At 44.9% G+C, this 14928-nt stretch overlaps 1 protein-coding gene across 6 annotated transcripts in view; it reads left to right on the top strand.

The window, feature by feature from the left end:
- Window positions 1–14892, top strand: part of ZBTB46 (zinc finger and BTB domain containing 46) — a 56884-nt gene extending 41992 nt beyond the window's left edge. For 5 of the 6 annotated variants that reach the window (XM_066978420.1, XM_066978421.1, XM_066978418.1 and 2 more), the window contains 2 exons: window positions 6169–6344; window positions 11615–14892. In XM_066978420.1, the coding sequence (XP_066834521.1) occupies window positions 6169–6344; window positions 11615–12001 (563 nt within the window). In that variant the 3' untranslated portion in view covers window positions 12002–14892. Of the gene's footprint in view, window positions 1–6168; window positions 6345–6523; window positions 6650–11614 lie in introns of all 6 variants that reach the window. The other variant, XR_010825371.1, reaches the window with a different exon arrangement.
- The last annotated feature ends 36 nt before the right edge of the window (window positions 14893–14928 follow it).

The raw sequence follows: 14928 nt of genomic DNA, 5'->3' as shown, positions 1-14928 counted from the left end.
TATGGTGCACTTAGTATCTTAAACTTTATTTATCAGTAGATCTCAAAGTGCTTTATAAAAGAAATGGTTCTATTTTTTTCTTACATTCCCTACGAAAATAACGTACCTAAACTTGTGAGCATGTGTTAGCAGTAGAATTAATAATAGAATTCAGTCTTCAGTGTTCTGCTCTGGTGCTCTGTCCATTAGAGAATTCAGGCATTTCAGGGTTTTTCAGCTCGTGATGAGCTGTGAAAGCACAGGGTTGCTTAGCACTGTAAGTTGTTTATGAAATCTGTGTTTCTGTCTCATTTAAAAGAGAGGGTGGAAAGCATGCTGCTTGTTCACATGTGCAACAGGGTGTGTCATTTGGGCTTGAAAATTGTCACAAGGTTCGTATAGCTTAGTACTTGATACGTCTGAGCATCTTAGGAGTTCTCAAAAATATAATGAAGTAGGGCTGGGGCTTTCTGGAGTTCTGTAATTTTTTTTGACTAATTTGTTTAATATAGTTACGTTAGCCAAGCTGAATCCACGTTTATGAACTTGAGGATTTTTATAGAAGATCTAACTGTAAGGTATGGTGTACGTACAAAATCAGGAGTGGTTGTTACTGGAAGGTAGAAATCTTACTGTAATTCATATTTTGTTACATGAAATTCATTTATTTTTTAAAAAAGTTAAATATTTACATCTCTTGCTATATATTTACATGCAAAACCAGATTATAGTAACAATTAAATGAAAGTAGCATAATTAAGTGTAGTGCTCTCCAGCTGCACTGTGCAAAGCACAGCTTGTCAGCAGTTTGAGCTTTAGCGTTGCATGTCTTGTAGCCTTGCTTTCCTCAGTGTGCAAGGCATACAACGAAGGAGACTAAAGCAGTTTCTTTAGAGGTCTTCAGAAAAGTTAGTTCTCTCAATACAGTTGCATCTCAGGGAGACAAAAATGCAAAATGGTTGTGCTCAAAGTGGACTGGAGCAGCCTGGAGGTCTCCGGTGGGGAATTTCTTGCAAGGCGTTTTCCTGTGGAGTGGTGGACGAGAAAGACCTGCTGTTCCCTTCTGCCCCATCCCCGCAGAGAGCGGATGGGTTACGCTGGTGTAGGGCTGCTCTGCCTATTCCTGCTGGAAGCCACAGCTTTAGGGATGCAGGTCCATGCTGCACAAAGGCTGGGCTTCTGACAGCTGGGAAGCCAGAGTTTCCCAGCTTGCCTTAGCTCTTACTCTTCATTTAGGAAGGGTGTAGTCAGAGCTGAGAATCCTTTCATGCGTAATCATTGCGATACACTGTACTTTTTTCTTTTTTTTTTTTTGGTCAGCATCTCATTCATTTTTCTTGTGGTTGTTCCCATCAACTTCTTCGGCATCGTGTCTAGTTCATAGTGTGTTAGCTGTTCTTGTTACAGTTGTCATCTTGTTAATTGCCTCGTAATTTACTTTGCTCTTAAGTGATCAGCAAAGCGAGATAGGAGAAAGGTGAGTGGGAAGAGAAAGTTGTTACCAAAATGAGTTTTACCTGGTAATTTGGGAGCAGCATGGTGGGATTTGTCTGAATCAGAAAAGCGAGGAGTCAGCGAAAGTAATTTCAGCAAGTTTTAAAAGGTTTTGTTCATACCGTAAGAGTTTCAAAGACATTTCAAGTTGGTTCACTTTTCTGTGCTGCAAATTTTTATGCCATTATAATATCAGTCAGAAGACTGACTTCTGTAATGTATTCACGGGACAAAAGGGATGGTGTTGGAAACCCAGTCACAGGCATCATCACAGATGCGATGCGACCCGTATGTCCAGCATCGGCACGTGTGCTCGCCCAGTCACATCTCACCATTCTTAATTAAAAATTATGGCAGAATCAACTATTTCAAGGTTGTGACTTATGAACCTCGAACTGTATATGAAAGTGCTCATAGAACTTTTTCGAGAACTTCAATTCAACATGGAATTATTTTCCTGCAGTCAGGCCAACTCATTATCTCTGGCGGAAATAGAGGTTTTCCAGTGTTTACCCTCAGGTTCAGGAGCAGATTTTTTGTTTTTTTAGTAGAATCTTAGGGTATGACCAACAGTGTTTGCATAAAAAGCTTTTTAAAAGGAGGATTTTTGTGTTAGAAAACAGGAAGACGATGGGAATCGAAAATTTGATAAATTGCATATTTCTGTTTAATCTTAGATGTTAGGAGGATTAAGTGAGCAAGAATGGTCTTAAAGTTTTTGAGTTCTTCATAACGCACAAATGAGTGTAGTATTTCAGTGTTTATTAACTTCTTATTGGTTTACACAAAGTAACTCCATCAGGCAGTAAATCATCAGTGCATCGGGGCTACTTCATTTGACAGCCCCGGTGAAATAATTTTTCGAGATGACAATACCAAAGACGTGTGGGTTTTTTTTTTCAAGCACTATTGTGTTGCTTTTACAAATGCGCATCTTCTGTAAACATTCCAGTGAAGTTAAGTACATACACTGTGATCCTATTTGTATTTCCTTCCCTGGTTTGGGTGCTGTTTTTCAGACAGTAGCACCCGGTAGCTCGTCACCTATGGCGCTGCTGTTCATGGTCTCAGTGATCTTGTTAAAGATTAGTTCCTAGGACCTTAATGCTGCTATGAAATACTGTCATTTAGACAAAAGATTATACATATACCAAAGCTGGTATGTTGTTCCTTAAATATATGTGCTTGTAGGTACATATATTTAGCGATACTGTGAAAGTTACAGTTATTTTTCTAACAATGCTGTTATTTTTCAGGTGTTTACTTTTGTAGATACAAAAGCTAAATACATGGCTACTTGGTGAAAAATAGTTTTCAATAAAACTGTAGCTGCAACAAATGTTTGTGACTGTTTTTAAATATAAGCATACTGGAAGCTAAAAACGTTATCCTGTAGTGATTTCAGACGGTACAGGCGAAAGTAAGCATGAGGGATAATGGCATCAGAGCGTTACTAGCGTGATGTTGGGAACACGTTTGGATTCTGACCTAAAGACTGACTTCTCCCACTTGATAAATGGAAGTAAATTGGTACGATGAGTTTGTAATCCTTGTCTGAAAGCGTATGGTTTTGTTGTTCGGGGCAGGTGTGCAATTACGCGTCCTACCGGTGTGAACCCGCTCTGATTGTGCAACCCAAGTGGGGTACACGCGGCGGCGTCTGGGTGGCTCGTCGTGCGCCGAAGTAGCGTGTCAGCGCTGCTGCTGTGCGCCCGAAGGTTTGCAGTTGCCTTTTCAGCTGCTGTAGGAGCTCAGGCATAAACTGAAGAGAGAGATTTGGACAGTAAGGGGCAGAAGGCAGCCAGGCTTCTAGGAAACGACAGGATCAGGTGCATCTGGTGGTGTAGGAAGTGGAGGATTTTGCTGCGTTCCCTTCTCGTAAGCACTTTTCCTTTGTAATCGTGGGCCCTGGTGGTCTCCTTGTCATTATTTTCTGAAGTGAGGGGGTTAGACGTGGTGTGCAGAGCAGCTCCTCTCTGCTAGCTGTCTGCCAGGGGCACTGGGGTGGCCGTGGAGCAGAGGAAGGGGCGTTACGTGACCTCTGTTGGCTTGGCTTGATCAGCTTACAGCTTGCTTACCTCGTCTAGACTGCACGGTAATAGGTTTACAGTGATCCTGGGGAATATAAGTGCTTGTGTGGCCTATCGCTAATGCTCAAGCAGTTACAAGATCAAACTGGAAACATGTTTATCATAAGTAGCTCTGTATCATAAACCTGAAACTTGCTTATGACTTCCAGGTGGGCTCCTTGCCTCTGAACGTGTAGATGAGGGGTGTCAAATCCAAAGGAGAAGACGCAACAGAAAATGTTTTTCCTGTAATTTAAGTTTTCCCAGGAAGGGAGCAAATAAAATTTCATATTCTAGTTGTTTCCAAAAAACAGTCTTGTAAATAGGAAGGCAGGTTTGTGGCAGGAGAAAGGACTGTGTGGGCCAGCTGAGTTGGTGCAGTATCAGCAAGAGCTTGCACAGGGCTCTGGGCATTAGTCGTGTTCATGCGGCTCTTCTCGGAGGTTCCCAAGGCAGCGCAAGTGCATGTGCGTAGGATCACCCGAAACCAGCCTTGTAAAATTCTGCCTGGCTGCAGTGAGTAATCCTTAGTGACAGGTGAATGAAATATTCTTGGCTTTCGCTGTCCCTGTCATCGTCTGTACTGCAGCCATGGCCAGGTGAGTGGCAGGTAGGCTTTTCTTCTTCCTTGGGCTAGAAAGTTCTCGACAGCTTTACAGATGTGCTGTTAGAAAGAAAGGCATCTGTGGGACGGAGAGAAGGAGTTGCTGAGCAGCCTGGCACAGCGAGTGAGGAGCGTAAAAGCGTTGGGTCGAGTTGGGAGCGTTGTTACACAGCGGTGCAGTGCGTGCGTTTTCTTCCAAGCAGTCAAACGCTAGGACAAAACTCGTATCGTGGCAGGCTTCAAGAGCTCGAAGCTTGCGTGTCGTCTGCATTAGAACAACAACAAAAAAATCATGTTGGAATGCTTTTCTAGGATGAGCTTGTGTTGAAGTGTTCGTTTTGATGGCGAAAGGTGGTGGCAGCTTGCTCAGGGATGTCCGAATGTCAGGAGCATCATCCTGTAGTTTTCACTAGTTCTACATGAGCAGGACATGTAGTTAATTACAGTATTGTTTTATCTGTGTTGGAAATACAAGGCAAAGTAAACTGTAAAAAAAAAATAATTTTTTTTTAAAGCCCACAAATTTGGCACTAAAGTAAATAACGCCGAGCACACAGGCCTGCTGAGTTCCTTAAAACAGGCCCTCTCTGTTTCTCAGCACACACTTCAACTCCCTGGGCATTATTTGCGGTATGCCAAGAGCATGCAGTGGACTTTCAGCTAGTAGGGTGTTTGTAGGGGATAACCTTTCAAGAAGCATCCAAAAATATTGCAAAGTACTCAGTATGTTAGAAGCCTGTACAGTAGGTACGGTGTTTCCCTCATTCCCTTAGCTTTCCTGCACAGACTTTCATTTACAAAAGCCCATTAGCATACATGCTAGCGTACTTAAGATGATTAACTAGAATTTGCTTTCTTTTTTTTCTCCTTGTTATGTAAACAATATACTGCTTTGGGAAATTATGATAATTAGGACAAAAGTGGGTGAAAATTAACATATTAATGGAAAGCAATAGAATTATTAGAAGGTAGAGATTAAAAGTCACATCCACGTGGACAGTCATTTCCAAATTCCTGGTGGGTGGATGGCCTCGGGGGATAGCAAATATTCTGTTTTCACCTGCTGTATTTTGCACATTGCGCTCTCGTTTTGTTTGGAGGAGGAAATACCAACACAGCTGCTATGTGCATTCTTCTGACAAATTAGACCCTTGGGCTGTCAGTACTGTGTGTATCCCCCGAGCCTGCTTTCCCCGCGCTTCTAAGGAGATGACAAGAAGAAAAGAACCAACAATGTCAGAATAGCTTAAAAAAAAAAAATCATCATTTTCTAGCTCAGCAAAATACGATTTGGGGAAAAGGAAAAAAAAAAAAAAGACCATCAAAGCCTGTGCAGTTGGCTTGTAAGGAGGCTTACAGGGGTCATGCTGTAATTCAACATGATGCATTCTTCTGTATTTCTGTATCCGTGCCACAGTAGTAATACTAGCGGGAGGTCGGATGATGCAGCATACGTGTGTCATAGCTTCCTGTTTGCTCTGGGTGAAGCTCAGTCTTTGCACCTTCACTGAACTGCTCCTGGAGCACGTGGGGGAGCACTTAATAAATTGAAAAAAAAAAAAAAAGGGCAAATTAAAGCAAAGCGTGCGGCGCTGTCAGGGTGTTGTATCTGGGGTCTGCTGTTCGTGGCTGGCTATTTCTTCCACAAATAAGCGTTGGAATTTCAGATGTTGATATTTACGATGATGATTGCATATATGATGATTGCGTATAGTAAATCAGACTTGCAGCAGGTTGCCAGCCCTCTTTATTTGCTCTTTAACGAGCTTTAGGCAGCGTGGGTCAGGCTGTTGCTAAATGCTTGTGCACTGGCTCGTTCAGAAGCTGCTCAGATGAAGGCACTTGAAGTTCTCAGCTTTAATAGGAGCGTATAAGTACACGGGTTTAGGAGACTGCAGGTGGCGAAGAGGTGAGGATGTGATTTCACAGCGAACTAACCTAACAGTGAAATACTAAGCCAGAAGACTGACCGTTTGGAGACGCCCCGAAAGTAATCCCTCTGTTCTGCTTGCTCTCTTGCAGTCAACGAGTTCACCGTGATCAGGAAGAAATTCAAGTGCCCGTACTGCAGTTTCTCCGCCATGCACCAGTGCATCCTGAAGAGACACATGCGATCCCACACGGGAGAAAGACCTTACCCCTGCGAGATCTGCGGGAAGAAGTTCACGCGCCGGGAGCACATGAAGCGGCACACCTTGGTAAGGAGGCCCCCCCCTGAGGCAGCTCGGGTGGGTGTTGGCTGGAAACGGAGGTGGCTTGCTCAGATTAAAAGATAAGAGGAGCTTCGTCTGATCTAGGTTTGTGTTTTGTTTTCCCCTCTGGGGCTCCTCGAGCCTCTGAAGACTTCTCTAGTATCTTTTCTCCCCACCTTTCGAAGGCCCAGTGTTTTGCTGACTGTTCATCCAGAGCTAACCAACACCTGCTCTCCTAACTCAGCCCGAGGGGTTCCTGAAGAGCAACCCGAAGTAGTCTGCACTTCCCGCTTAGTGCTGCTAGCCCGCAGGTGAGGGATTGAACTAGCATCTCAAACGCGGCCTCGCTTTCTGGTGTGATTTTCTCCTTTCCTCGTGCGCCGCCGACTGCCGCGGAGAGCCTGTGCGTTAGGGCCTGGAGGTAAAGTAGCTCGTGCTGTCGTCTTCAGGATTAAAAGGGAAGTTCCCCCGTGATTCGGTACAGAAAGTTTTTTAAAATATGTCACTCGGCAAGAAAAATTCAAGCCAGCGCCACCGTAGTCTGGCAGTAATTAATTATATAAAAAAAAAAATGCAATGCTTTATTCAGGGCTGCTACTCAAAACCGTCTAGGAGGCTGTTGGCTTTTCACAGCTTCTTCATAAATAAAAATTACAAGCCTTTCTTTTTTTACAGGGAACAATTAATTTGCCATCCAAAAATGGTTTGTCAAAGCTTAGCATAAAGATGATGCTGTGGAAGAGCAAACCCTTTCAGTGTAATTATTCCAGTAATGCACGCCAGCAAGTTCTGTTGGCCCTCTAATTAGGCTTGCAGAGAAATTTTGATATATTTTTTAAATACTGGAGATTGTAGCTGTGAGGCTCTCCTACAATGAGAGATTTAAGAAAAAAAAAATACACGGGATTGACAGTTTTCACTGACTCTGAATTAATTTGCTGAAGTCACTTAAATGACTATTTTTCAATTTTTACATTACCTATTGAATTTTTAATGTAAAGAATATCTTACTAGAGGATGTATGCTTAGGCCAATTAGCATTTTTCTGCTTGGAATTTTCAAAGCCACAAAGAAAGTCATTGCCCTCATCCCAGTCCTGCAAGCACGTGCGTACCCTTGCGTACTTTCTTTCAAAGGCAATTTAATAGTAGTGATGCAGCTTGGTTCAGGTGTAAAAAAAATAAAATAAAATAATAATTTAAATTCCTCTCCAGCTCTACAAAGTAGTTCTATGCTCGTGAAAATCAGCATATCGTTACATACTGTGGCAAAGGCAGGAGAATGCACTATATCCTTCAGGAGTGAAATCGAGGTGATCCACAAATTAATTTTAGTTGTTGGATTTTGCTACTGGAATCATTCTAGGTCACTGATTTGGTGCATTGAGCTCGCAGTTCAACTTCTTTTATTATACACACGGGGAAATGAAGCCAGATATGAATAGATGTGAATAAATGTATGAGAGGATATCGTATCTGAATCTCTCTCGGACTACTTTTGTGTCAGGAGTTAAGCTAGTTGAGAAAATACCAGCTGGATTACCAATTTTTCGTGCCGGGAGAAATTCCTGGAAAAAAAAAAGTGCAGTGCTGATAATACCAATTCATTTCCATTTCAAAGACCACAGATGACTCAGAGGTGTCTTGTAAGAGAGAAAGTAAGGAAAAGTTTCTTGTTTTGTTGTTGTTGGGGAGGGAGGTGTTCCTACAGCTGAAGGAAACTTAATTTTGTTTGGATTTGGCTTTGAAATATTTCCTTGTGAAAGAAGACAGGACGCGGTCCTGCTCCTGGTGGTGGGATCACTTCGGGAACCTGGGAGCCTTGCGTGGGTCGGTGTAAATGAGACCCCGGAAAAACGACAGCTTTGTCATTCAGCTGAAGTTTCTTTTGAAATGAAGCTATGAAAAGGGGCGTTTTGTTATCCCCAAGTGGCGCTGCGGTCTTCGTTTACAGAAGAGGCAGTGCAAGCTTTCTGGGGTGCTCGTGGCGCGATTAACTTCTGAGTTCGTACGCGCTGCTTCTCTGGTAATCTTATTTCCGTTATGCGTAACATTGTAAGGCTTAATTGTCAATCTCGGGTAAATCTGCAGAGATGAATGCTGATACGCATCAAGTGAAAATACGTTACAAAAATAACATGTAGAAAAAGGAAATAGGTTTAGCACAAACAAAAATACATTTTTTTTCTTTCAGTTCCTCAATTGAGAACCAAAGACAAGAGGGACTGTTTTAGTTTTATGTTCAGCTCAAATTAAAAAGAAATTTTTTTTTAGTCTTTACATAAATTTAAATTAAATATAAATGCCTTTTTTTAATTGGGATGTTGAAGTAAATACAGGATTTCGGAGGTGCAAAGACTTCGGGACGAATGATACTTCTGTGTGGTTTTAGAGCACAAACCGAGGTTTCTGGACCCGTTGCAGTGATCAGGTTGTGCCCAAAAGGAAGTCCGTCCCCTCCTGTGATACCTGCAAGGTTTTTGGCTAAAATCCATCAGCACTTTCTCAGTTCTGGTTCGAAGCGACTTGTCTCCGTGTGTACAGGACTTCGTAACTTGGCCTGCTGGCTGCTCAGAGCAGTGAGCCTGGTTCTTATTGCAGGTATTTCGCGGCGTGCCCGGCCTTACTTTTCCCCTGTCCAAAGAAATATTAGCGTTCAGTTAGAATGTGTTTTTCCTAATGACACCTTAAAATACCCAGTGCCAAACGCTGTTTTTGTGTTTAATACTTAATAATTCAGTGACGCAGGAAATGGGCTGCTTTCTGATCAGCACCCGGCACTGTCGTTCACTTTGAACACGATGACTTTACTGTCGGCACTGGAAAAGAGGGAGGGAGATGATCAGGCTTTTTAATAGATGTTTCGATTACGCATCATTATAGCGTCAGTTTTGTAAATTTTTTTTCTGGCTCTTCTAGCCCCTCTTCTGCCCTTTTTCCTGCCTTTTGTAATAGCATTCAGCTTCTGGTTCCTGGAAACCATTCTGCCCTCCGTTAAAAATGAGTGAGCTGTACTGAGCCTGTTAAATGGCTTTGACCAGCCTTACCCAGCTGCTTTTGAAAAAGCCTACGTGTAGGTAAAAAAAATAAAATAATGACTTAGCTTGAAATGGTTGAAGAACGCGACACGGAGACCAGCTCAGAGCAAGGAGAGCCTGAGGTGGGAGAGCATCAGAGGAGCGCCGAGGCTTTGAGCACAGCCGGGGCTGGGGAAGCACAAAGGTTGAGCGAGTGTTCGGCAGCGGTAGGTGCTTGGGGGGGTGAGATCGGTCGATTTGTCTTCTTGCCAGAGATCTCCAGCTCAGCTGGGTTTGCCGTGTGAAGGGCGAGTGCGGGGTTATGTGGGAGCCGGCGGGGAGAGCAGATTATCCTGTACGCGGGGTGGGAGCGAGGAGCCGGCCTCGCTGTCGATTCCCACGTGCTCAGGCCAGAGCTGTGCACGTTTTCCTCTCATCGGCTGCATTTTGCTTAAACAGCCCCCTGCTGAGCCGGGGTCCAGGCAGCCTCACGCTGAGGACAAGTGACAGAGAACAAGGCAGCGGAGCCATCGATGTGCAGACTGGTAAAATCTTACCAGGCGGCTGATTTAAAATAAAAAGGAAGCGCTTTTTTTTTTTTTTTTTCGCACGAGGCATATTTAACCGGCAAAACCTTTCATAGAGGCAATTGTGAGGATAAAAAGAGTAAATGAGTTGAAAAAAGGATTAGACACAGGCGATACGTGCCCAGAGGCTCCGATAGCTGATGGTCTGCACGTAGCAGCTTGCTCGGGATGACCCTAAATCGTGGGCTGCTGAAACTTTGTAGAAGATGGATCGTTCCCTGCTTTTATGCTGTTTCCTCGGGTGCTGAGCACTGGCAGTGGTAGGACTCTAGGCAGTGTGGTGCCTCTAAATGAAGCTTCACCCTGCTCTGGGAGCCTCCACAAGGGCCTGCTACCTGGCCCCTGCTCCCTGCTTTTATTTTTATATATTATATGTATGTGTGTATGTCTAATATATATATACACCTCCATACACGTGTATACTACATATATATAGCTTGCGTATGTGCGTATATATATGAAATTCAGGCATTCTCGCTGTGCCGGTTGGCCATTCCCTCCAAGAGAGGCGCAGGTGAACATTTTGAGCCAATTTCTTGGCTTCCACCCATGGCAAAAGCAGCCAGAGACAGAGTTCACCTTTGATCAGGCGTTCCCGTGCTTCTCAAGGTATGCAGTCTTGCCCGTTGTGCAGCGCTGTTTGGATCTTTAAGCGATTCCTCTTATCCCGCGCAGCGTTTTGCCGCTCACAGCTTACCCTGTAAGTGTGATGGCTCCATATGCCTGTTACTCTCAGAGGTAAAACACAGCATGGTTTTGTGGAGCAGACGTTTGTGACGAACCATTTCTCAGCCAGCAAAGCAGTCAGAAGTAGGATTAAAAGCGTATTCGGCAGCTTTTTTAAGAGACGGGGTGCACTGACAGTGCTGCTGGTCTCTGCTTCTTGGCAGCAGTGGGCTCGGGAGACAGACACCATTAAATTAACGCGGCATTAATACCAGTTCGATCTTAATACCAGTCCGATCGCGCGTTGCTCTGCTCTTGCCTGCAGAGGACCGATGCTTGGGGTGGTGTGGGGTTTTGTTGCTGGGTTTGATTTTTATTTTTTTTTTTTTTTTAAAGATTTTCCTCGTGTTGCTGTAAGGCAGCTGAAATTGCATCCACGTAGTGTTGGTCCACGCAGCGCTGTGCCTCGCCACAGCAAGCCCTGCCGGGCACGGTGCAGCTCCCCCTCCTTACGGTCCCTGGGCGTAGCTGTGCCTCGTAGCCTCGTGGATGAGAAACTCACAGAGGGAGCTACTGCCTCTGGCAGGCCGGCAGAAAACTTCGCGTTTTGGTCTCATTGGTGTAACTTGCAGGCGCGTTTCCTGGCGGCTTGTAACCCTCGCATCGTCGAGGTTATTTTAAATTAGTTTGCCAAAGCTGTACTTGGTGAAATGATTGCACCCCAGGTTTGAAAAGAAATAAAAAAAAGAAAACCGGGGGGATTGGAAGTTCCTCTCAAAACTGCCAGTTTGATCGGAAGGCCTTCTCAGAAGGGTTTCCCGCCGTATCGCAGCATTCGAGTCGAATTAATTGTGATGGGTTGAGGTTCAGCGATGAAGGCTCGCGGGGATCTCGGTTCGCAGCCAGGGGCTGCGGCGTCGTGCCTCGCAGAAAGGGAGCGTGCCCTCCTTGCAGCTCTCGGTCTGTCCTCGTTGGCATTACATCTTCTGATCGTTCTCCTTTCCTAGGTCCACAGCAAGGATAAAAAATACGTCTGCAAAGTGTGCAACCGGGTGTTCATGTCCGCAGCCAGCGTGGGGATCAAGCACGGCTCTCGCCGCCACGGGGTTTGCGCCGATTGCTCGGGCCGGGGCATCGCGGGTCACCTGGACCACAACGGCGGAGAAGGCTCCCCGGACGAGCTGTACCCCGGCGAAGGGCAGTACATGGAAGACCCAGACGACATCAAAGTGGAGGGAGACGAGGAGATGGGAGACGACGACGACATCAAGTGGAAAGACGACGTAGGAATGCCGCAAGATGACGTGATTTTAGATGATGACAAAGACGTCGACTCTCCGCAGGAGCAGGAGAACTCTGGGGAGAACGACAAGGATTTTACCTGGATTTCTTAGGGATTTTTTTTTTTTTCATTTCGTTCTGTTGTTTGTAGGGGGAGGGAGGGCGGGGGAGGAAGGAGTATGTTGGAAAAACTGCGTAGCCTTGTTGTCGTCCATGTGTGCAAAATAATTTCTGTGTTTTCTAAACGAGTCCTTCTCTGTTCCACTCAGATACTGTGTTAGCGGTGTCGCTTCCAGTGACATGACCGACTTCACCTTCCCCCTTCTCCCTTCACGAAGAAACCCGACCGTGTCCGCCTCCCCGGCGGAGCGAGCCAGGCTCGTGCAAGTGACTTACGGTGTCCGCAGGTGTGAGCGCTGAGCGGGGAGGAGCGGGCGGCTCGCAGGCTGCGTGAAGCTTGTTTCCCCTGGACCTCTCCCACCCCGAACCCAACACCGGGGAGATCTTGTGTCCGAAGCAGGTTTTTTGGTGGTGGTTGTTTTGTTTTTTTTTGTTAACACCTTTTCTGTGTTACGAAATCCTAGCGGCGGCGGAATTGCGAACTAACGTTGCGGAAACGAATCGATGTACGTGTTTGAGGGCTTTCCCTGACGATGCGGGCCTTTTTTTGCAAAGTTATTTAAAGAGTTTTTATTATTTTTTACGGAGCCAAATAGATCAAAAGGCAAGTCAGATTGCAGCCTTACGAGTTCTCGTCATACAAGTAGATTCGTAGCTTCCAAAAGAATCACCGTCAGAAAAGATCATGGCATTTCTTGGACCTCCTGGCACCTTACCCGTGTCCCGTCTTCCAGCCTTGCTTGCCGCATTCACCGAAATGAGTGCTGGTGTTTCCACAGAACTCTTTGCTATAAAGGGCACGGGTAATTGTCTACCTGTCATCGTCTCCCACAGATATTTTCACTTTTCTCCCTTTGCTCAGCTGCCTTTTTCACGAATATATGCAAACTGTAGTAAAAAAAAAAAAAACAAAAACGAGGCATTTAGCAAAGTGCAGGACGGACTGTGAAACATAGGAAGCCAAGGTGAGGAAATCCTAGGGCGGTGGAAATCCTGCTGCTCCTGCCCAGCAGGCTTCAGCGGGGCCAGGGTTTCACCTGGGTGCGTTGCTCTTCCTTGCCAAGCTGAAAACTTCGATTCATCCTTGGTAGGCGTAAGGCCTATCAAATTCATAAAGGAAACCTTCAGTTTCAGCTGCACTGGTTTGATGTAAATTTGCAAATAAATTTTATTCTTAACGAGAACCAGGTTTCTCTCCTAGCACGTCTCCTAAAAGGATTTGTGGGTCTGCTCCAGGTAGTTGGATTCTCCTTGTCCATATCGGCCGCTGTTGCCTTCTTCCAACTACAAGGAAATGACAACAACTAAGTGCATTGGAAGTGTCTTGTTCCTGCGAGAAAGCTTTTACCTTTCACCTCTTTGCTTCTGGTGCTTTTTTTTAACAAAAGAAAAGAAAAGAAAAAAAAAAAAGCTGAAGACCTCACTATTTCCTTGCCGTGGAGCAATTTTATACAATGTCTGTGATGACGGTATCTTGAAACCTGCCACAAAAGACAACCTGTTGCCAGAAAGCCAAATGACTAAAAGGTGCTATTTTTTTTTTTCCAGTGCTGGGAAAGGCAATCTCTGTGGGGAGGGAAAAAGTTCTCGCAGGCGTGTTGTTCCTTAATGAAAAGCGTGGTTCCCCCCAGCAAAGAAAATAGAGTTTATTGTACAATAAACCCCGGGAAAGCAAACGGTCTTTCAGGATTTAAGCTGCTGAGCACCAGGGCTTGTTTTTGGGGAGCGTGGCAAGGTGGGAGCCTTGCTTCTGGCCCTGCAGTAGCTGCTTCTCCACTCGTCCCCGCGGCACGAGCCGCGTCCGGGGGTCGTGAGGTTTTTTTTTGAGTCCCTTTCTCCGCAGCCATCTCCCGTTCCCCGCAGAAGCTCGCTGCCTTCAATCTGCGTTTCTTCCCCCTTCGTGCTGACGGTCGCCGTCACGGAGGAGCCTCCAGCACCTCCTGGCTGCCGCCTTTGCAACCCTCTTCTCGAAATATTTAAAGCGTAGAGCGGTAGGGGCACGTAGAAACGTTTTTATTGAACTGTACAAACCTAGTTTTGCATTTTAGCTTCTTGTAAAGCCCTGTTGCTGTATTTAAAAGACGTGAACAGAACCGGTATTTTACGATTGGACCTTTGTATGCTTTTTTTTTTTTTTTCTAAGTACAAAACCATCAGTGGTTGTCTGTTGGGGGGGGTCCCGGGGCGTTACCTTGCACGGGCTCTGTATTTATTGTACCTGTACCTGCGGAGGGGCGGGCTGGGGGTGGCCGACGGCCTCGCAGCCCTCACTTGTTACGTGTAGACAAATACATACAGTACTTAAAAGATATCTGTAGCTTTGCTTTTTATACGTAAGATCTATTTTATTTTATTTTTTTAACCCAAACTGTTCAACCCCCCTGTTTCTGTGACATTCCATCTTGCTCATCTGTTCTGATTCCAGAGTAAGAGTTCGCTACCTTGCCTTCGGAGGAGAGCCAGAAGCGTTGACCCCAGGTTTTCCTTCTCCTCCCTCTCCCTGCCCTAGCACTTAGGTGACTCGATTTCCGTGATCACTTGCGGGGTGCTTAGCTTTACTTCGCTTGGCATTGGGAAATATTTCCTTTTTTTTTTTTTTTTCCCTTCCTTTCCATTTTTTTAAATGGTGGACAGTAAGCCACGCGGCTTTCAGAGACGTTTCCTAGTAGTGCCACTTTGAAGCTCTTTGAGCTGAGAATGCAAAAAAAAAAAAAAAAAAGAAAAAAAAAGAAAAAAAAAAGAGAAAAATCCACAGAAAAGCTAACTTGTTATAATGTTACCATTATAATATAGCACATGCTTCTATATTACTAACATACACTATATATACCAAATAAAATCGTTCTAATATGTGATGTATATTTTAAGTGCTTTGTTTCGCTGGAGGTGTGCAGACGTGGAAACGCAGGTCTTCAAGAAC

The sequence above is a fragment of the Anser cygnoides genome, chromosome 16 (genome assembly GCF_040182565.1).
Source record: "Anser cygnoides isolate HZ-2024a breed goose chromosome 16, Taihu_goose_T2T_genome, whole genome shotgun sequence".
Classification (NCBI taxonomy): domain Eukaryota; kingdom Metazoa; phylum Chordata; class Aves; order Anseriformes; family Anatidae; genus Anser; species Anser cygnoides.
Note: the sequence above shows the minus strand (reverse complement) of the source record. Positions and strands in the feature narration are given on the sequence as shown.